Below are 22,032 nucleotides of genomic sequence, written 5' to 3' on the forward strand. Positions count from 1 at the left end.
ACAGGTATAAACTGAGGGGGTGAGCAGTTTAAGGGTCTGAGTCAGCATTTGAATCCAGGTCCTCCTGATTCCAATACTGGCACTCTTGTCCATCACAGAACCTCTTTTGAGGTCATCATGTTAAAGTGCTTCACATCCGTATAACCTCACCAGGAGAATGTTGATGTAAAAAATATTTAGAGATGCTATGTGAAAAGCTCTGTCTATGTATCTCTATGTTATTTAAAAAGGGGGAAGTGGGGGGCAGCTAGGTGTCACTGTGGATAAAGCTCCAGCCTTGGAGTCAGGAGGACCTGAGTTCAAATCCACCTCAGACACTTGACACTAGCTGTGTGACCCTGGGCAAGTCACTTAACCCCATCGCCTCACCAAAAAGCAAAAGCAAAAAAGGGGGAGGGTGTAACTATAGGCTTTAGTTTTTCTGTTTGTAAAACTGAAGCTCATTTACTTGCTTGTCTTGTCTCCCAGACAGGGTGATTGGGAGAAAAAAAACAACAATGAAAAATCAAAACAAAACTCTGAGATGAGAAGATGAGGAATGAGTAAGTTCTTTAAGATAAAGATATCACAGTGTTTATCAACATAGAGAAGAATTCCATCACTATTCCGTAGAACTGGCTCTCCCCGTCGAAGGCTGGGGATGATAAATCTGGTTTTAGTCTTCCAATGTTATAGTCGGACAGAATCACCAAAGGCAACGTGGCAGGGAGTGCTGAACTCTGTGGGGAAGAGCTGGGTTCATATCCTACCACTAGTACTTATTGGCTGTGTGATCATGGTGAGTCACTTAACCCCTCTGGGCCTCAGTTTCTTCATCTGCAAAATGGGGAATAAGAAAACCTTCAGTGCCTGCCTACCTTCTGGGGTTATTGTGAACATTAAATGGGGCAATATGTGTAAAGTGTTTTCTACAGGTGAGTTTTATTCCTATTCACTTGGGGAATATGGTTTAGAACTTTCATCATGGCTATACCCCATAACATAGTTTTGGTAGGTTTGTGGTCAGAACCCGTGATTTTATTGGTTTAGGGGACTTCCCAGTGAGTAATGCTCCTCTCCCCACCCCTTACTCTTGCAAATGAGCCCCTTCTCTTCATTCCCTAGTTTTAGAAAATTGCCTGCAGCAATGAGAAGTTAATTGGCTCCCGTGGGGTCACAAAGTCAGTATGTGGCTGAGGCAGGATTTGAACCCAGACCTTCCTGACTCCTCTATCCATGACAGGCCGTGGTTGCCTTTTTCATGGCAATGTAGTAAAAGTGCTTTAAAATACACTGTGCTCTAAAGAGAGACAGTGTGGTATAATGGATTGAGAACCATTCTTGGAGTCAAGAAGTCCTGGGCTCAAGGGCTGCCTCAGATGTCTAGTCTTCTCTTCCATTTAACTTCTCAGCATCCTAGGAACTCTCTGAGATTATGCATTTCTAAGGAGGGGCCAAGCAGCAGTGGCGGAGGGACTTTTCTCACCTGGGAGTTTCCTGTATCAAGGAAACCACAGGTACAATCCCTATTGTTGTTGGGTCCTTTTTTCAGCTGGGTCTGACTCCTCATGACTCCATTTGGGCTTTTCTTGGCAAGGATACTAGAGTGGTTTGCCATTTCCTTCTCCTGCCCATTTACAGATGAGGAAACTGAGGCAAATATGGTTAAGTGACTTGCCCAGGGTCACATAGCTATTAAGTGCCAGGATTTGAACTCAGGAAGATTAGTCTTGCTCATTTCAGGCCCCACACTCTATCCACTTTGCCACTTAGCTGCCACACTCCCTGTACCTTTACTATAAATAAGAAGGAAGGAAGCGAGCATTATTAAGTATCTACTATGTGCCAGGCACTGGGTTTAGAATCAGGAAGATTCATCTTCCTGAGTTCAAATCTGGCCTCGTGTACTCATAAGCTGTGGCAAACTTCAGTATCTTTGCCAAGAAACCCCAAATGGGGGCATGGAGAGTTAAGACATGACTGACATAACTTAACAACAAATGTGCCAGGCACTCTGCTAAGTGTTTTACACCTAAAGATGATCTCATTTAATCCTTACAATAACCCTGGGGGGTGCTATTAGTATCTCCATTTTACTGTTGAGGCAGAAAGAGGTAAAGTGACTTGCCCAGGGCTGCACACACAGTAAGCGTCTGGGAGCTTCTGTCTTTGCCTTACTGCCTTTATCTTTGGGCAGGTTGCTTCATCCTGGGCCTCGGCTTCCTCATCTGTAAAATAGGCTGCACCAGGGGCCTCTGAGATCCCTTTGGACCCTATATTTCCAATCCTATGAGCCTCAAGGTGCAAGGACCTATAGGGGGAATGTACAGGAGCCCACCAGACCCCAAGGAGAGAGAGATCAAGCACTGGAGGGAGACTAGGAATGAGGAATCTGCCCTTAGGAAAGGACCTCAGCCCATCCACAGGATGAACCGGAGAGCTTTTCCTGTTGTCTTAGATGTATAACAACCGGCTGAGCCTGGCGGTGTGAGCTTCCTCGGCCTTGGCTTTCAGATCTCAACTTTGGACCATTGGCTCTTCTCTTTGTAAATCTGAATCCTTGCACAAACCTTTATACTTCTCACTAATGATTAAAGGTTCTTCAGAGAATTTTCACCCCTGGGGTAAGAAAGAAAGAGAAGAAAGGAAAAGGAGGTGGAGGAAGGATGGCATACATAGAAGTCATTTTCTGTTTGATCTCCTAGACAATAATAATGGGAAAATACTGCATGGGGTTTCCAAGGGTGGCTGGAATCCATGTGGTTTTCTGCTCCTCCAGTTACATCTGCCGTTCTGACATGTACACTTCAAACATAACTGGGGGATTCCTGGAAGAAAAAGAATTCGGCTTGGATCTCAGTCAAAACTCACTTCTGTCTTCATCCTGAGGCTGCCAAAGGGCAAAAGGAAGCTTCAGGGGTTCTTGACCATTTCCAGATTGGACTGGACCTCCCGGTGTGGAGAGGGAAATGGGAGGGGGTGGGGTGAGGAGGGACATGGCAAGACAAGAAAGAACCGATGAGGAGACTTGTACAAAGGGTCAGAAACAGAAAACAAGTGAGGCTGCTGTCAGTTTGGTACAAGGTTAGGGATAAGAACTCATTCCGTGATGTCAATGGTGTCAAATTTCAATTGAAATGAGAGCTTCTAAACTTTACGTAGGGCGGGTGAGTCTGGAGTCAGGAGGACCTGAGTTCAAATGTGACCTCAGACACTTACTAGCTGTGTGATCCTGGGCAAGTCACTTCACCTCCTTGGCCTCAGTTTCCTCATCTGTCAAATGAGCTGGAGAAGGAAATGGCAAACCACTCCAGTATCTTTGCCAAAAAAAAAAAAAAAAGAAGAAGAAGAATGCCAGATGGGGTCATGGAGAGTCAGACACAACTCAAAATGACCGAACCAAAAAAAAAATGTACATAAGGATTCCTACAGGCTGTATATTGGCTTAGAAAGCCACGTATTAACATTATCTGTGTTTTATTGTATAACATTTTAAACTCCCTTCACCAGGGCAGGTTGGCACCTTCTCTTCAAGTCTTAAGAGTCAGTGACTTGCCCAGGGTCACATAGTCAGTGTCTATTAGACTCAGGTCTCAGCACCTTTCCAGTCTTAATACATCATTCTCCTTCACAAACTCTATGCTTCAGCCAAACTGGCTTTCTGACTCTTCCTCACATGTTACATTTCATCGCCTCTTTCTGAGTTTTTGAGCAGGCAGGCCCCCATGCCTGGAATGTTCTCCCTCTTCATCCAAGTCTCTAATTTCCTCCAAAGCTCTAGTCCCACATGAGACCTTTCCAGATTCCTCAGCTGCTAGTGCCTTCCTGCCCTGCCCCCATTATATTGTATAGATTTTCATATATGCACATGTAATCTCCCCCTAGTAGAATGTAAGCTCCTTGAGAGTAAGAACTTTGTATCTCTAGTGCCCAGCAAGGAGGTACTTATTAAATGTTTGTTAATCGACTACTTAATCCCTCAGTTTAAGACCCTAGTTTTGATAGTGGGTTTCAGTGGCTTTGTAGCAAGCATAGATGCTAGTGAATAGCTCTTCTTCCTCAGGATGACAGGACAGGAGAAGAAGGAATTGGCTTAGCTTGAAGCAAGCATTTCAGCAAGACGTTAGTAGGGATGTATCTGTAGGGAGGGACTAGGACCTATCACTGGTTTCTTTCTCTGGGTGTCTTCTGATACTGAGGGGGCATTCTCTCCAGTGATAAAGGTCACAGCTCCATTTCTCTAGACACTAGTAAGGAAAAGTTACTTTGGGTAAGTCAGGCCCAAAGGTTGGAAGAAGAGAATATGGTATTGTGGAGAGAGTTCGGGAGGTAGCAAGCTCAGTCACTGACCTTGCACACCTATCTGTGCGACTTTCAGCACATCTCTGGCTTCCATTTCCTTAATTATAAGAATGAAAGACAGAAAGATTCCTCTCTGAGGTTCCTCCCAGCTCTGCCTCAAAGAAGCACCACCTAATCACATACTACCTTCATGAAGGGTGAATCTTGACCCCATCCCCCAGGTACCAGTGCACCTCTCTGATCCCAGAATTACTTGTATATCTTCTGCGTTTGTCTGTGTTCGTATTGTTTCTGTGTTTATGTTCTTTGAGGAAAGGACACGTGCTTTTGTTTTTGTATTTGTAATCCGGGTGTCTCAATTGTTCCATAACACAGGGTAGGTGATTAATAAATGCTTATTGAATTAATGAATGAAATCCATCTGAAGCTCCTGAAGCTGGCAGGGTAAGACAAACAGAGGCCAAAGAAAAATTTGCCTAATTTTTCGACTTTTGCAGGGTATTTGGATTAGTGGCTTGGCAGTTTAAAGAGAGCAACATGGAGCTTGGCTCCTCTCTCGCCTGGGTCAGCATGAAATTCAATTGAGCAAACATTCCTATTCCTACTGTGTGCAAGGCCCTGGCATCATAGGAACCCACCAAACATGCTTCATCAAAGTCTTCCTACATCAGGAGTCGAGCTTTTTCTGTCTTTTTCCCAAGCATCTTTGCCTTCTCCCATCTTTTTCCTCCCTGGCCCATTTCTCAAGGTGAGACTCGAAATGTGACTTGAGCTCTTGCACATGTGGGTCATGCAAATGGATAGGAAAGAGAGTCTGTTGATTCACAGCCCTCCGGCTTGTTTGCTCAGCTCCTCCTAGAGTTTAAATTGTTTTTCTTCTCTAAAGATTCAGTATCTCCTGTATCTTTCATCACTCCGTTCCCTCCTCCCAACAACTTGCAAATTCACGCCCGTGTAGACATTTTTTATTTACAAGGAAATGTTGCCAGGATTTTGACTTGTTAGTAGAATAGGGATGTCAAGGGTGGGGGGAGGGGAGGGCAGACAAGAATAGTTTAAATGATGACACTTTCTGAAACTGAGATCAGATTTGATGGCTGCAATGAGCTCACCTAATTAGAACATAGTTAATTTTCCTTTCCATGTTTTTAAAGGGAGGTGGTCATTGCCTGAGTGAGATAGTTTCAGGTTTTATATTAGAGGTGTGTGTGAGTGTGAGTGTGTGTGTGTGTGTGTGTGTGTGTGTGTGTGTGTGTTATGAAGATGGGAACATTCATTGCAATTCTCAATATTGGAAAACAGCTCTTGCCTGGGAGAGAGAGGAAGGTGGGTGAGTGGGTGGAGGTAAGAGCCAGCCAGCTCTAGGAGAAGGAATGGAAGAATCATTCTGGTGCAGTTCTCGGCTAGACAAGGACTTTTCCAGGATCTAATGGACTCAGAGAGCAGATGGATGTTTGCCCTAGGGCTCAGGAGGGAATCTCTAACTAAGGTTGCACTTTTAAGAACTGCCTGAGACCCTAGGCACTACTTAACAACATTGGCATTTTGGTGATTAATCTATTTTAGAAAGTTATCCAGCCCTGTGGGAGGCTCCTGGTAGTCTAAGGAACAGGGGGAAACTTCTTCTTTATAGCTTTTCTCCTGTTTACTTCCAGTAGTCTGGCCCTGTCCTTCAGCTTGTATTCTTCCCTTTGCTCACTATGGAAGTCAATCGATCAATTAATAAACAAGAATTAATTACCTATTATGTACCAGACACTCCATCTCCTATCTCTGTGTCTCTGCCACTGACTCTCCCTCATCTATGGAATGCTTTCCCTCCTTCTCTCTTAGAATCCTTAATTTCCTTTGAGGCTCCGACCAAGTACCCCATTCTACATGGTCTTTCCTGATTCATCTCCCATCTCCAAGTCTTTGCATTGGCTTTTTCCCTGCCTGGAATACTCTGCCCCCTTACTTCTTGTATTCTCATACTGCCTTTAAGATTCAGCTCAATTCCCAGGAGGCTTTTCTTCCCCGGCTGCCAGGTCTTTCCCCCTTGAAATTCCTTCCATCCATTCTATGCCTATCTGGCATGTATCTAGGTATTTACATGTTTCTGTCCCCATGAGAATGTGAGCTCCTGCAGCCCAGGGACTATTTTTGCCTTTCTTTGTATTCCTAGAACATACATAATAAACGCTTGTTGACTAGGATTGATGGACAGTGTGAGGTGCTGAAGATACCAAGACAAACATGAAACAGTCCCTACCCTCAAGAAGCCTACATTCCATTTGGCCTCAGATGTTGGCAGGCCAGATGCTACTATTTTGATGTCTCTCTCTCCACCAAATTACTTGTCTCCTTCAACACCTTCTAAAGCTGTGTGATCTCATTCGCTTAATGGGGTTGGATATATGCTGCTTTCAGGCCAGGGTTGGAAAAGCTGCCTTACTGGAGACAAGGGTGTGGGGAATCTTTGAAGGTCTGAGTGCCTGAAGTTGGGGTAGGATCATCAGGTTGTAGACCTAGACCTCTGAGGCCAACTAGCCCAACCCCATTATTTTACAGAGGAAGAAACTGAGGCTTAGAAAGGTAAAGTGACTTACCCAAGGTCTCCCAGGGAAGCATCAGAAGTAGGATTTGAACCCAGGTCCTCTCAGGAGAGTGGAGTTTGTTAATGAATAAAAACAGAAACCACAGGAGGAGTTTCCTTATAAAACACCTACCACAGTTAGGTGGCATCCCTGCCTTCCTTCCACCTTCTCTCACTTCCTGCCCTCTCCCCCAAAATTTACTACTCACCCCAACTTCTCCTTTCCTCCATTCTTCCTACTTGTTTCTTGCTTTCTCCAGTTCTCCTTCTGAAAATAAAATTGATCGAGTCCTTTGCAACTCAAAAGTTATCTCCCCCAGGTGGCTGCTACCCCTCCCCCCACTCCCTCTTCACCTACAGGGAGGATTCCCCTCCCTCTGGAATCCTCCTGAACAGCTAGTTTGGCAAAGTGGGGGGAGAGTGGATACAATGTGAAGACTGAAACTTTGGGTTTTGTGGGAGACACAATTTGGTAGAGTGAGCAGATGGATCCCTGACAATTACTAGCTTTGTGTTCTGGGGTGAGTGAATTAACCTCTCTGAGCCTCAGTTTCCTCATTTGTAAAATGTGTATAATGATAGCGCCAACCTCACCAGGGTTGCTGTAAGGTTCTGATTAAGTAATGTATGTAAAGGGATTTGTAAACCTTAAAGTGCAACATAACTATCAGCTGCAATAATATATAATAATAATAAATGCAATATAATAATCTGAAAGAGGGATTTCATTGATTTTGAGAAATGGTGAGGAGGAAACTGTCAGTGCATGTGGGCAACTGCTGTGCAATTCCTTGTTTCATAGAGGTTCTTAACCTGCAGTCCATTAATTAAAAAAAAATACAAACTTAATCTAATAGGTTTCTTTTGTAATCCTGTGTATCTTATTTTAAGCATTTAAAAACATGGTTGTGGAAAGGATCTCTTTCAGACTTCCTCAGAGGGCCCCAGAGGGCCAGGACATATAAAGTTAAGAACTCCGCTGTTAGAGGGCTCCCCGGGTCTCTGAAAGGTTGGCTGAGGTAATGAGGCTAGTTTGAATCAAAGTCTTGAATGAGGATCCAGAAGTTCTAGACTGTAAGGCTGGCTCTTCCCACCACGGCCACGTTGCATATTATCCACGATCATCATTCATATCATCGTTATGGTTATTGTTATTATTATTAAAGGGAAGAGGGGGCCTTCCACTTTGCCTCCAAACCTTAGGGGCTGGGGAGTCGTGCGTTCTTTCCAAGGCCCTCCCCAGCCGTGCTCTGGCCTGGATCTGCGATAGCCTTCTCCCTCCTTCCCTATAGGAACCTCCTTCTCTTACGGAGGTTCCCAAGCTACTGGGCACCTGAACCTACGTTAACCAGCTCTCTTCCTGGCCCCCCTTGGGTATGGCCAACTCGGCCCTGAAGCTCAGAGGATGGGGGTGGGGGGAGAAGGAAAGCGAGCTGACCGGCCACGCCCCCGCCCCGCCTCCGCCCCGGAGGAGGGGGAGGAGACTGAGACTGGGACTCAGAGCGGGGCCGCTGGCAGCGCAGCGGGGCCAGAGCACTCGGGAAGCCGCCGCGGATAGGGGTCCGGGGCGGGGCGGCCCAGGGGCGCCCTGGCGGCGGAGCTGAGCTAAAGCCGGGCCGGCCAGCCCGGGACGGGACGAGGGCTGGGGGAGGGAGGAAACCAGGAAGGAGAGCGCAGGCAGGACAGGGGCGGGGGCTAGAGCAGAGCCTAGAGAAGTTTGCCCATTGCCCGCGGCGGCTCCCGGGGGCCATGGGGGCTGGAGCCCGCGGCGGCGGTGACAGAGGAGGAGGCAGCGGCGGAGGAGGCAGCGGCGGCGGTGGCGGCGGCGGCAGCGGATGCGGCTGGACGCGCTCGGTCTCTAGTTCCCTCGGCCGCGGCGACGGCGGCTCGCCTGCGTTGGCTGCGCTGGCTGCGCCCTGCGCGCACGGAGCCCCCCGGAGCGGCGCCGGGGCCACCGCGGAAAGTTAACTAGCCCGGCGCGTCGGGGCCCGCGCGGGACGCTGTTGGCCATGGGTGAGCACCCTAGCCCGGCCCCCGCGGTGGCCGCCTGTGCCGAGGCGGAGCGCATCGAGGAGCTGGAGCCCGAGCCCGAGCCTGAGCCCGAGCCCGAGCCCGAGGAGCCGCTGCCCATGGCCCCCGAGGACGTAAGTGCAACTTTCGGCAGCGGGGGGCTAGCCTGAGCTCGCCTTCTCTGCGCTGCCTTTGGGAGCAGCAGAAGAGGGAGGACAACCCTCCCCCCTTCTCTCCCTTTTCCTCCTCCTTTTCTCCCCTTCTTTCTCCCCTTTCTTCTTCTCCTCCCTTCCCCTTTCCATACCTTTCCCCATAACCAGAAGGTTGCAACTTGGTGGCTTCAAGGTGAAGCAGAATCCATGTGCCTCCCCAAGGACAGAAGTATTGAGACGGGGGCCTGTTACCCGGAGGGAATGAAAGGAAAGGGTCCCTGCTCAGATCCTACCACCTAGGAGCTGGCCCACACTTAGTGCTGAAGCTGCCGGATCATCTGGTCCACCGTCTTACCCATCGCAGAGTGGACTCTAATTCCTCAAGTTCTAACCTGCCTTCCTTTCCCCAGGGATCCCAAGGGTTCTCCATTCCCGTTCCTGTGCCCCCCGCCCCACCTGGGTCCCTTATACTAGGCACCTGGGATGGAACCCAGGATTCCGGGATCCCCTTCTTCAGCAGAGCCCCCTCCCCGCGGATGGTGCAGTGCCCGGGACACACAGTTTTCCCGCAGAGGCAGAGACGTCACCAAGACTGACTCCCCCTCCCCTCCTCACCCCGCAACTCATGACCTATGAGACACTTTGAATCCCCAGAAGCACCATGCCGCTGCAGACTCCTCCTACACGGTCCCTTTGCAAGAGATACCCTCTTGGTGACTCCCCTCTCCTCTCCCATTCACAGTCCCCATGGATACAGTTTGGGGGGAGGGGTGATGAGTTACTGTTCACCTTTGTAGCTCAAGCAAAATGAGACATTGGGATTTGAATTTAGCCCTACCACTGGAATCCTGGGAGCACTTGGGGGGGGCGATAAAATTGCTCTTAGTATATGATTCCAGAGCTAATGATCATATGGATTCTGGGGAATAAGGACTGTGATTTCTGGTGTGGGGGAGGGGCTGCCTCAGAGGTGCCCCATTTCAGAGGGCTTCCCCAGGCTGGCTGCCGAATGGGGTTGCATTTCCTCTCTGCCAAAGGTGGAGTTTGACTATTTGGTGTCTTTCCAAGAAGAGCCCCCATCCTACCTCGGTTCTTGGTATGGAACAGAATCTTTGCTGATATGGGAAAAGAGCTACCAGCATGGCCAGAACTAGGGAGGTCTGGTGTGGCTGAAGAGAGTTTCTTAATGACTTTCTCAGAGAGCTGCAGAGGATTCCCCAGGAATACAGATTAGAAACCAGCCTAGCCACCCCTATTCTTTGCTCAGGGGCCCCATGTGCTGTGTCTGCCTGGATGCCAAGTGTATGTAGGCAAGAGACCTGTTGACCTTTGTGCTGACCCCACAGACCCATCTGGATGTACCATAAATCTGGGGCAGCTCAGATTATCCTTGGGTTGTCTCTTTTGCTTCTGTAGTTAAGCAGAATCCCTCACTCCCACTTGCCCCAATGCCCCAGGCTCTGTGTGTCTACTTAATTTTCAAATGCTTCCTCAGAGCATTTGTTAAGTACTCACTGGTTGATCTAAAACCTAGGTTTGCTGCAAGTTCAGGATCCCTGCCTTCAGAGAGGTTGCATTCTCTGAAGGCTGGGTGCATGGGGAAGAGGGACTGCTAGTGACCAGTCTTGGCAGATGCTGTGTCTAATAGAGTTAGGGTCATTGTACCCCCAGTTAATGTAACTCATGCTGGGCTTATCTCTCCCCACTCCCTTTATCATAAGATTGAGGTATTCTCTCCCCCATGCCACAAAGAGTGGTCCCCCTTTGCCCTAAGAAAAAACAGAGTTTCTGCCCTTTCTCCTCCCTGTGTTTGGTGCAGACAATAACTGGGGGTGGGGTGGGGAGGAGAAATGGGTTGGGGAGGAATAGGGCTGCCCAGTTCACTGGCTCTCCTCTAGTATCTCATTGCCAATTCTGCAGCCTGGAGACCAATCTAATGCAGAAGCTGGGAGGCCAGATCAGCTGCATTTCTAATGTTACAGATGCCCTAATGCTGAGCATTTTTTTTCTCCTTTTCCTCCTCTTCATCCTCCTCTTCCTCTCCTCTCCTGCACGGCTTCCCTCTCTGTCAGCACTGGAAAGTCCTGTTTGATCAGGTATGTGAGCAGTTAATTCAGCCCCCCCCCCCCCAGTTTCCCTAGCTCTCCCCTCCCCAGGACTATCAGTCTTCCTGCTGCGTGGGTTTCCCAGGCTTGGCTGCTCACGGAGATGATGACGTCGGGCTGTGGGTGTGGCTTGATGTGTTTCTGATCTCCAGGCATCAAAAGGAGCCGTGCTCTCCTCCTTGGATGGGTCTTTCCCCTGAGGACGGTGCCCTTTCCTCCAAGCCTTTCCTTACTCCCACCCCAAAATCCACCGAAACCTTAGATGCAGATCCTATTTAACCCAAGGGAAAATTATGGCTGATGATTGATCGGCCTGGGGAATTCTTTGCACTCCAGTGGGTTGGAGTTGTGGGGAGTGCTGGGACAACATGGGTGGGTTAGCCTCCATCCTAGGATTATCACTGATCTCCCAGGGTGACTCAGAGCATTCCATTTAAGGGCTGAGTCACTTACTTCACTCAAGGCTGGGGGGACATGGGGGGCGGGGAGCAGTAGCCAAGGTTGGGCAATGGGATTATCTGCAGTATTTAGGATTGCAGTGGGGGGCCAGTGTGTTTGGAAATCTTGGGTTAGAGCTTTTAAGCCCTGAAATAGAAGCTCTGACCTTCAGGAAGGAAACCACTCTGTCCTTGGGCAGCATCTTTTAAAATCCCTCCCTTTGAGGAGACCACATAATGGATAGGTGCAGAGGAGGCAGCAGGCCAGTCCAGGTTGGGCATTAAAAAAAAAATAGAGAAGAGGCATAAGCAGTGGGCCATGGAATCGACCACTCAGATTACAGCAGAGGGTCCATGTGGGGGATCCAGAGAGTAGATACAAGGTAGATACACGGTGATTTGAGGGGATCACAGGTAGAAAAGGAGAGATAGGGCCAGCTTGTGAAAGACCTAGAATGCCAGGTGAAAGCCATGGGCAAGTTCATTCCCTTCTTGGCACCTCAGTTTCCTAAATTGTCAAATCAAGTGTTTGGACAAGATGATATCTGAGGTTCCTTCTAGTTGTAAATGCTTTGATCTTATAACATAAGCCTGTAGGTAATTGCTAGTTTTTGAGTGGAAGGTGGAGAAGGGGATGTTTCACCTGCTAACTACCAAGTTTTAGCATGTTTAATCTGGTAATGGTATGTAGAATGAACTGGAGGTAGAAAGAGAATGGAGGCAGGGAGATGAAGAACAAAAATATAGAACAAGTGTGAAGTAGTAGGAGCCTGGACTTGGGCAAAACCAGTAAAAATGGACAGGAATGAACCTATGAAGTGGAGACCAAGAAGGAATAATTAGCGGGACTCTGTCTGTGTGTGTGTGTGTGTGTGTGTGTGTGTGTGTGTGTGTGTGTGTGTTGGAGTTAGGATGATGGGATCATATATTTGATATATTTGGAGCTGGAAGAAAGGGCCTTAGAGGCCATAAAGTCCAACCCCTTTATTTTATAGATGAGGAAACTAAGGCACAGAGAGGTTAAGGGACTTGCCCAGGGTCATGTGGCTACTGTCTGAGAAAGAATTCGGAACTCAGGTCTCTAAGTCCAATACTCTTTCCATTACTCATATTGCCTTCCTCACTTCCAACTCTCACAGTCTTTAGCCTCCCTCAGAACTCAGCTCCAAAGGGTACCTACTACATGATGTCTCTCCAGCTTATCTTCTCTCTCAGCTGCTAAGGATCCCCTCAAATTACCCTGCCTCTACTTTGTATCCACTTTGCTATGTACTTCTCTGTCTATGTGGTATTTTCCCTAACAGAATGTAAGCTCCTTGAGGGTAAGAATTGTTTTGTTTTTATCTTTGTATCTCCAGAACCTGGAAAAGGGCTGATGAAAAGCAGGTGCTTCATAAATGCTTCTTTGATTGAGGATTCTCCTTGGTTTTGAGCCAGGAAAGCAGGTAGTGAGGGAGGAGCCTTTTTGGAGGAGGAAGAGAAAGAGTTCAGTTTTAGATGTGTGAGATTTGAAGCCGCATCCCAGTGGAGATTTCCAACTGTTATGGGTCTGAAGAATTAGAGCTGTAGAATTTGGGAGTCCTTGTCCTTCCACTGAGGGTCCCCTAGGGACAGGTACAACAGGGTGGGCCATGGCTTCTCAAGGATGTGAGTGTGGCTTGCACAGCCTTTCACACCTGCTTGATTTAGAATTTGAATAAAGTCTATTCTCTCTCCTCTCTCCTATCTCTTCCTCTTCCTCTCTCTCTCTCCTTCTCTCTCTCTTTCTCTCTCTCTGTTTCTCTCTGCCTCTCTCTCTCTCTGTCTCTCTCTTTTTCTCTCTGCCTCTGTCTCTCTGTGTCTCTATCTGTCTCTCTCCTATCTCTTCCTCTCTTCCTCTCTCTCTGTCTCTCTTTGCCTCTCTCTGTTTCTGCCTCTCTCTGTCTCTGTCTCTATCTCTCTGTCTCTCTCTCATTCTCTCTCTCTCCCTTCCTCCCTCCCTTTCTCCCTCCTCTCTCTCACTTCCCCTATCTATCCCTCTCTCCTCTCTCCCTCTCTCCCCTTATCTGCCTCTTTCTCCTGCTGTCTCTTCCTCTCTCCCTCCCCCATGTGTCTTCCCATTTCCCCTTTCTCCCCCTCTTCTCCCCCTTCTTCCCTCTCTTTTGTCTGTCTCTTTAGTTCTGTTAGATTGTGTGTATTTACATTTTTGGATAGACTATTTCTATTGATTTTGAAAAACTATTAAGAGAGGCCTGGGGGATACCTAGAGGACAAATGTGGTTGTGCTAGCAGGGATACTAGATGATCCTTGTTCCTGGAGCTAGAAGGGAACACTGGAGGTCATCTTTTGATATCTCTGCAGCCCTCCCTTCCCTGAAACTAAACCATCCTAGACAAACAGGAAACAAGTCTCTTCTTAAAGACCTCTAGAAAATGAACTACTGTAACCTCTCTCAGTTAATCCATGCTCAGAATGTTTGGCCCTATGTCTGATCTCCAACCCACTTTGTTTTGTAAATTCCTGATGATTCATTTCATAGGATTCTAAGATCATAGATCTAGACCTCCAATTCCCTCATTTTACAGATGAGGAAACTGAGGAACTAAAAGGCTAAGTGAAGTCACACAGGATGTAAGTGTGAGGGGTGGAATTTGAACTCCTCTAACTCCAAATTCACTGTTAGTTCTCCTACACCACATTGCCATGACCATTTCCTTCTGTTTTGTCCTGTCAGTGTTCTCCATGTTGATAGGGTTGTGATTTCCCCTCAGTTGATAGGGTTGGGGGTGGTGGGGTGGTGGGACTTGACATTCATCCTGTCTGTGTTTGAGAGTTTCTCTCCTTTTTAGGGCAGTGAGATAACTGGACCATTCCCTGACTTGGAGGCAAGAGCCCTGGGTTCAGATCTTGCCTCTGACTCTCACTTGGGCAAGTCACCTAACTTTTCTGAGCGTGTCATTTTTCTGATCTGTAAAATGAGGGTATTGGACGACGTGGCCTCTAAGAGTCCTTCCAGCTTTAAATCTGTGATCCTCTGATCTCACCATAGGACCAACGGAAGGGCAAGGAGTTTTACTGGAAATGTATTTGATAGGATTTCACTCAATCCCTTTTTTCTTCCTTTGGCCCTGGTTTATGGTTAGGTAAAGGGGTTGGTCGGTCTGAAGTGTGGAAAGTTTGCAGAGGGGCTGGGTGAATCTCATCCCCACATTTCATCTCCATATTTTGGTGCAGTGCACTGGGTCCAGAGTCAGGAAGACTTGAGTTTGAATCCGGCACCAGACACTTACTAGCTGTGTGACCCTGGGCAAGTCACTTAACCCCTGTTTGCTTCAATTTCCTTAACTGTAAAATGAAGATAATAATAGCACCTTTCTCCCAGGATTGGGAGAAGCAAATGAGGTATTTGAAAAGCAGTTAGCACAGTGTTTAGCAAAAGTAGGTGCTTACTAAATGCTTATTCCTTCCTTCCAATTATAGTGTATATAAAGTGCCTTTCAAATCTTATGGTGATATAGATTAGATATAGATATAGATATAGATATAGATATAGATATAGATATAGATATAGATATATAAAATATGTATATACACATAAATATATACCCCTATGTTTGTTATTATTTTTGAAGACAGCTAAGTGGAATATTACATGCCTGACTTAAGAGTCAGAAGACGTGAATTTAAATCCGAAATTACTCCCTGAGTCACCTTAACTAAGTCACTTAATGCAACTTCATTTCAATTTAGTTTCCTCATCTGTAAAATAGGTGTAATAATAGGACCTACTTCCTAGAGTTCATGTGAGGACCCACAGAGATGTAAAGGTCTTTGGCAACCTTAAAATGCCCTAGATGCTCCTATTCCTTACAATTATTACAACCATTGCTTAACACAGAGAGGGGGAGATGAGTCTGCCACAGACTGGCCAGTGAAACAGCATTTGAATTCTAGTTCTCAGATCCCTTCACATACAGCACAGACATAACCGGGTGTATCTCCAAAGAGGTCAGGAGAAAGAAACTGGTTTAATAGGAAATTCCTAAGTGACCTCAGGCAAAATCGCTTCAACTTTCCAAGCCTTTGTAACTTATTTGTAAATCGAGAGGATTGGACTAGATGATCTCTGAGCTCCCTTCTAGATTTAAAGGATTCTGTGATCCTGATGACTCCTTTGGTCTGTTTCCTCATCTGTAAAATAAGGGGGTTGGGCTAGTTCTGAGGTACCTTCCTGTTCTAATTCACACTGTGGGCCTCAGTTCTCTCATTTATAAAATGAGAGGTTGGGCTCTTGAACTTTTAAAGTCCCCCAAGTCCAAATCATTGATCTCATGAGCTAAGTCCTTCATATACAGACGATGACGGGGCCATTGACTTATTTGCTGTCAATGGGGTACACAAACTTAGAATTCTGTTTCTGGGGGTGGGGATAGATTTGAGTTGATGGGTCTGCGATCTCTTGTCATCGTCCTTGTTCCCTGGATTTGTGAGATGCTTGGCCTCGGAAACAAAGAAGCAATTGGCCCACGTGGCATCAGACCCATGACCTTTGCCTTGTTAGCCTAGTGGAATAACCAATACAGCCAATAAGGTACAGATGCTTCTAAGGGTAATGGGGTAGACGATGTAGTGATGTCAAACTCCTCGAAGATTTGCCATGGGGACCAGTCTCTTCTCTAGCCTGCTTTGCCTCGGGGGAGGGGAGAGTTTCCGAGTGAGGTCATCCTGCCTCTGACCATTAGGACCTGGGTGACCTGGAAACATGGTTTCACTTTCCTGGGTTTCAGTTTCTTCCATTAGAATGAGGGGCTTAGACTGAATCTAAGCTCTGGAGCTCTGATCCCTTGACCCTGCCCTGAGAACCCACTCTCCAGGAGTCATAGCTTTGTCACATGACTGCACACATCTTAGATAACTGATGTCTTCAGAAGCTGTGAGTAAAATAAAAAAAATGCTTCTGAGATGTTGGGCCTGGGAGAACCATAGCTGTCAGGGCCTGCCTTTTCCCAAACCAGAGAAGCTCCTATAAGGAAAGATACTTCTTTCTTCCCATCTGATTTCCCTCCATTGGTCCCTCCCCCTTGGTTCCCCCATGTGGGGACCCTCCACATCCCCTGACCCTGAAGCCTCATCTCATTTGCAGTCCTCCAGCAAGCTGGCTCAAGCGGACTCTGGGAAAAGGGGAACAGACAAGAGGGCTGAATAGATTATACAGGCCCAGAGGGAGAAACACCTGCCCCTGAGGCTATGTCATCTGCTGCTGCTCCAAGACCCCACATCCCTGGAACACGCGATTAATGAGCTGAGAGAGGGGCTCCCAGAGAGGGACAAAGGGAAGAGGCTTAAAAAGAATTTACAGACTTCATCCTCTGTCTGCCACTGCCTTCCCCCTCATCCCCCCTAGCCCTTTACATTAAAAAAAATTTTTTTAAGATATTGTAAACATGACAAACACCAATGAAAGTGAACATTTTTTTCATACACCAAAGAAAAGAAAAAGAGGATTATGTATGAAACTGAGAATCTAATTGCACACAGCTTTTTAAAAAATATATACTCAATTCAGCGTGGTAATTCCAAAGCTCTTCTGCCTATCTGTTATTCCTTCCAAACCGCAATTAGCCAATGGAGGTGTCTTCTGTGCATTTTCTTTAAAATGTTTCATTGACATTCTTTTCTCTAGGTGGTAGAACTGGACTAGATCGCGTACTGGACCTAGAATTAGGAAGACAAATACAGCCCTACATAGTAGCTGTCTGAAACAGGGAAAATCACTTAACCTCCTTCAGTTTTAGTTTTCTCATCTGTGAAATGGGCATGGTAATAGCACCTACCTGCTAGGCATATTGTGAGTTTCAAATGAGAAAATAATTATAAAACACAAAACTTTCAGAGCTATATAAACACTAGCTATTGTTATTATCACTAGGTCCATTCTATCATCCAATTCTATATCTCCCTCCAAAAGAACTCCTTTATTTGTAGCAAATTAGCTTAGCCAAGCAAAACCCATCCATAAATTGACCACATACAATGTATGTCTCATTCTGAACCCCTAGTCCATCACCTTTCTGTAAGGAAGTAGAAAGCTTACTTCATCATCGGTCCCCTGAAGTCTTCATCAGTCTTTGCTTTGATTAGATAGTCAGTCAACAGGCATTTATTAAATACTTATCATGTGCCAGGCATTATGCTAAGAGTTAAGACCCAGGGGTATGCCGGAGCCAGCGTCCATTCACAGAGCTACCATCAGTGCTCCAGTGTGCCTGTCCTCCATATCCTCCAACAATTAAGATTTTCCTCTTTTTTCTTTTTTTTTTGGACTTGGAAAGTTGTTTTGATCTGCATTTCTTTCTTTAGTGGTTTGTAGCATTTTTTTCATATTGATGTTGGTAGCTTCTTTTTTTCTTTTTGAGAACTGCCTAGTCACATCTTTTGACCATTTATCTATTGGGAATGGCTCTTGTTTTCAAATATTTTAATCAATTCCCTATATATTTTGGATATCAGGCCTTTATCGGAAAAACTTGCTGCAAAGATTTTCTCTAGTTAGTAATTTTCTTTTAATTCTAGCTTCTTTGATTTTCTTTATGCAGAAGCTTTCCAATTTTATGTATCAAAATTGTCCATCTTATATAGTATTAATTTCTCTATCCCTGGCTTAGTCAAGAAACCTTCCTCTATTCATAGTTGTGAATGGTATCTCTTTCTCTGTTTCTTGAATCTACTTCTGCTGTAACCTTTTAGGTGTAGGGTACATATCCATTTGAAGCTTATTGTGATATACGGTGTGAAATCTTGATCTAATTCTAATTTTTATCAGATTGCTTTTTGGCTTTCCCGACAGCTAGGGTCTGGGTTTAGCAAATACTATGCTTTTGTTGTTTGTTTTCACCTTACCAATCAATTTTAATTTTTTTTTACTAGTGCCAAATAGTTTTGATGGTTATTGCTTAGTAGTATGATTTGAGATCTGGTGCTGCTAGATACCTTTTCTTGCCACTTTTTCATTATTTCCTTTGAGATTTTTGATCTTTTGTTTTTCAAATGAATTTTGTTATTTTTTTCCAGCTCTTTCAAATAATCTTTTGATAGTTTGCTATGCCACTAAACAAGTAAATCACTTTAGTTACTATTTTGTTATTTAGTTACTATTATTTTATATTATTTATTACTGTTTTAGTACAAAATATTGTACTATTTAGTTACTGTCATTTGTATTATATTGGCATGCTCTAACCATGAGCAATTAGTAAGTCTCCAATTTAGGCCTGTCTGTATTTCCATAATGAATGTTTTGTAGTTGTGCTCATATAATTCCTGTGTGTGTCTTGGTAGATGGATTCCCAAATATTTTATACATTTTGCATTTATTTGGAATTGAATTTCTCTTCTACCTTTACATTTTTCAAGTGGATTTCAGGATCCGTGAAGCTGCCTCTGTCCACTACAAAGCTAACCTCATTGACGCTATCCTCATTACTCTCCTCACCCCCTCAATGTTGTATTATTAACTCTTTTATTCTTATTCTTCTATCCCCAGTAAAAATAACATTTTTTTTTCTAACTTGAGAGGCCAGGTCTGGAATGGATCACTGAAGGTACATTTCTTTGGTTCTTGCCCAAATGGAGCAGTATCTGCCATGAAATGAATGCTGGATTTTGAGTCAGAAGGCTTGAGTTCAAATGCTGCCTCTGCCACTTTCCTCTTTCAAGACTTAGCCCTTTCAACTCTCTGGGCATCCTCTGGAAAACAGAATTTGGGCTAGATGACCTCTCATGTCCCTTCTAGTTCTCAATCTATAAAACTGCTGGTGGGTTAGAAGTTTCCTGATGTGGGATAAGGAAGCATCTTATGCACACACTCAAATGAATGGCTCTTCCCCGGGAATTGAGATTATGACTAAAAGCTGTTTTTCTTCTCTTTCTTCTCTTTCTATCCCTCTGGGGTGTTGCTGTATTCTCTGGGCCTGGAGCTTAAAGGAAATAGGGGCTGTCCTCTCTACCTGAACTTCCCAGAGAAAGGAGAGTGACTGGGTAAAATTCTCTGGGGGAAGCATTGCCCGAGGGGTCAGAGCATGACACTTTTACCCCTTCCTATCTTTATTAAACTGGTTTGACTGCATTATACAGTCTCCACATCCTAGGACCATAGAATCTTAGGATTACAAGGGACTTTTTAGTCCTCTAAGTCAAACCTTCCCACCTCTATTTTACTGAAGCCCAGAGAGAAAGAAATCACACAGCTAATTATTGGTACATAGGTCTCTGCACTCTTGGTACAGTAGAAAGACCATGGGATTTAAAGTCAGAGAATCTGGGATTAAATCTCACCTCTGCTATTAACTGTCTGTGTAACCTTGAACAGGTCACTTTGTTTTCCTGGGTCTCAGTTTCCTTATCTGTAAAATGGAGGAAGATCAAACTTGATGTATAGCAAGATCCTTTTCCATTCTAGATCTCGGCTCCTATGATCCCTACTCCCTCGATCCTCCCACTAAACTGCTGGATCTAGGTGGCATAGTAGACAGAGCACTGGACTTGGATCCTGGAAGTCCTGTGTTCAAATCCTACCTCAAACACTTACTGGCTGTATGATCCTAGGCAAAGCACTTAACCTCTGTTTATCTCAGTTTCTTCCTCTATAAAATGGGGATAATTATAGCACCTACCTCACAGGGTTTTTGTGAGGATCAAATGAGATAATAATCATAAAGCGCTTATTAGCACAGTTCCTGGCACATAGTAAGTACTACAGAACATTTATCATCATCATTATTGTACTTTAAAACCTTAAAACACTATATAAATATTAGCTGTCATCATTGTCGTCATCATCATTACTACTACCACCACCACCATCATCATCATCGATATCACCATCACCATCATCATCATCATAGCACTCTAAAACATTAAAGCGCTATATAAATGTTAGTTGCCATCGTCATCACCACCATCATAGCACTTTAAAAATCTTAAAGTGCTACATAAATGTCAAGTATTACTATTATTACATATCTGACTGTGCCTTGCTGGGGAGGGGCAAGGCAGGGAAAGAAGGGGAGGGAAAGGCATTCCAACCAACAGGACACTGGCCTTTGAGAGACACTTGAATTTTTGTCCGGCTCCTAGATGAACTCCCTGGTTCATGGATTAGCAGAAAGAACTCTGGGCCTGCCTAATTCAGAACACTAGCCAACTTTACTCATTAGCTGGGTAAACATGGGTAAATCATTCCCGTTCTAGGGACCTCAGCTCCCTCTTCTTTAAAATGATGGAGCTAAACTCAGTGATCTCTAAGGTTCCTTCCAGCTCTCGCATTTCATGAGTCTGGGCATGGCTCTGTTGGGCTGACCCCATCGACTAGTGGTGTATTTGTGGGCACATCTGTGTTTGCACATTTCAGAAGTGAGCATGTTTTACCCAGAGATGACTTGGATTGGGGGGAAATCGTAGATCATGTATCTAGGGCTGGGATGGACCTTTAAGGCCAGCTAGGCCAACCCCTCATTTTGCAGGTGAGGAAACTCTGGCCTAGGGAAGAGACTTGCCCAAGTTTACCCAGATCATAAATATCAGAGACAGAATTTGAAACCTCTGACTTCAAATCCAATTTTCCTTCTATTGCACCACAATAATTATCTTAAGTTCAGGAGAGCTGTCAAGTGGAAGAAGGATTAGGTTTATTCTGGTTAGCCCCAGAAGGTGGAGCTAAGATCAATGGATGGAACTTCCAGAATGACTAATTTAGGTTTGAAGGAAAGCTTGTCAATGATTAGAGGTGTTCCAAATTGGAATGGGACACTTAGAAAGGTGGTGAGCTCCCCATCCCCAGAAATTCCTGGAAAGCTGTAGAACAGAACAAGTTCAGGTATGGTTAAATAAGATGGTCTTTTTTTTTAATTAATTTATTTTGATTTATCAACAATCGCTTCCTTAAGCTTTTGAAGTTAAAATTTTTCTCCCCCTTCCTCCCCACCACCCTCTCCAAGATGGCGCACAATCTGATATAGGCTGTACATATACATTCCTATTAAACATATTTTCACATTAGTGATGTTGTAGATAAGAATTAGAACCAATAGGAGGAAACACTAGAAAGAGGAAACAGAATTCAACAGAAGAAAAAACAATAGCAAATAGTATGCTTTGATCTGCATTCAAACTCCATAGTTCTTTCTTTGGATGTGGAAAGCATTTTTCATCATGAGGCCTTTGGAGATGTCTTAGATCCTTGTTAAATAAGATGGTCTTTAGTGAAACAAATTACCTCATTGTCCTTGTCCAAAAAATAGATGCCTCTTTCTGTCCCTCTGGGTCCATCACCTCTCTGTCAGGAAGAGGCAACTGATGGGATTTATCATGGTTCCTCTGGGATTTTGCCAACTTCCTCATTTTTCAGATGTAAAAACTGAGGCCCAGGGAGATACGTTCTTTGCTCACGGTCACCCAGCAGAGATAGGATTTGAACCCAGGATATCTGACTTCA

General features: G+C 45.2%; 1 protein-coding gene across 2 annotated transcripts in view; it reads left to right on the plus strand.

Annotated features, from left to right (window-relative positions):
- The first annotated feature begins 8,393 nt into the window (after nt 1-8,393).
- RHBDL3 (rhomboid like 3) overlaps nt 8,394-22,032 on the plus strand; it is a 70,368-nt gene continuing 56,729 nt past the window's right edge. Inside the window, exons 1-2 of one of the 2 annotated variants that reach the window (XM_020963175.2) lie at nt 8,394-9,000; nt 11,091-11,114. In XM_020963175.2, the coding sequence (XP_020818834.1) occupies nt 8,866-9,000; nt 11,091-11,114 (159 nt within the window). In that variant the 5' untranslated portion in view covers nt 8,394-8,865. The remainder of the gene's footprint in view (nt 9,001-11,090; nt 11,115-22,032) is intronic. The other variant, XM_020963176.2, reaches the window with a different exon arrangement.

The sequence above is a fragment of the Phascolarctos cinereus genome, unplaced genomic scaffold (genome assembly GCF_003287225.1).
Source record: "Phascolarctos cinereus isolate Bilbo 61053 unplaced genomic scaffold, phaCin_HiC Scaffold_5;HRSCAF=322, whole genome shotgun sequence".
NCBI classification, from domain to species: Eukaryota; Metazoa; Chordata; class Mammalia; order Diprotodontia; family Phascolarctidae; genus Phascolarctos; species Phascolarctos cinereus.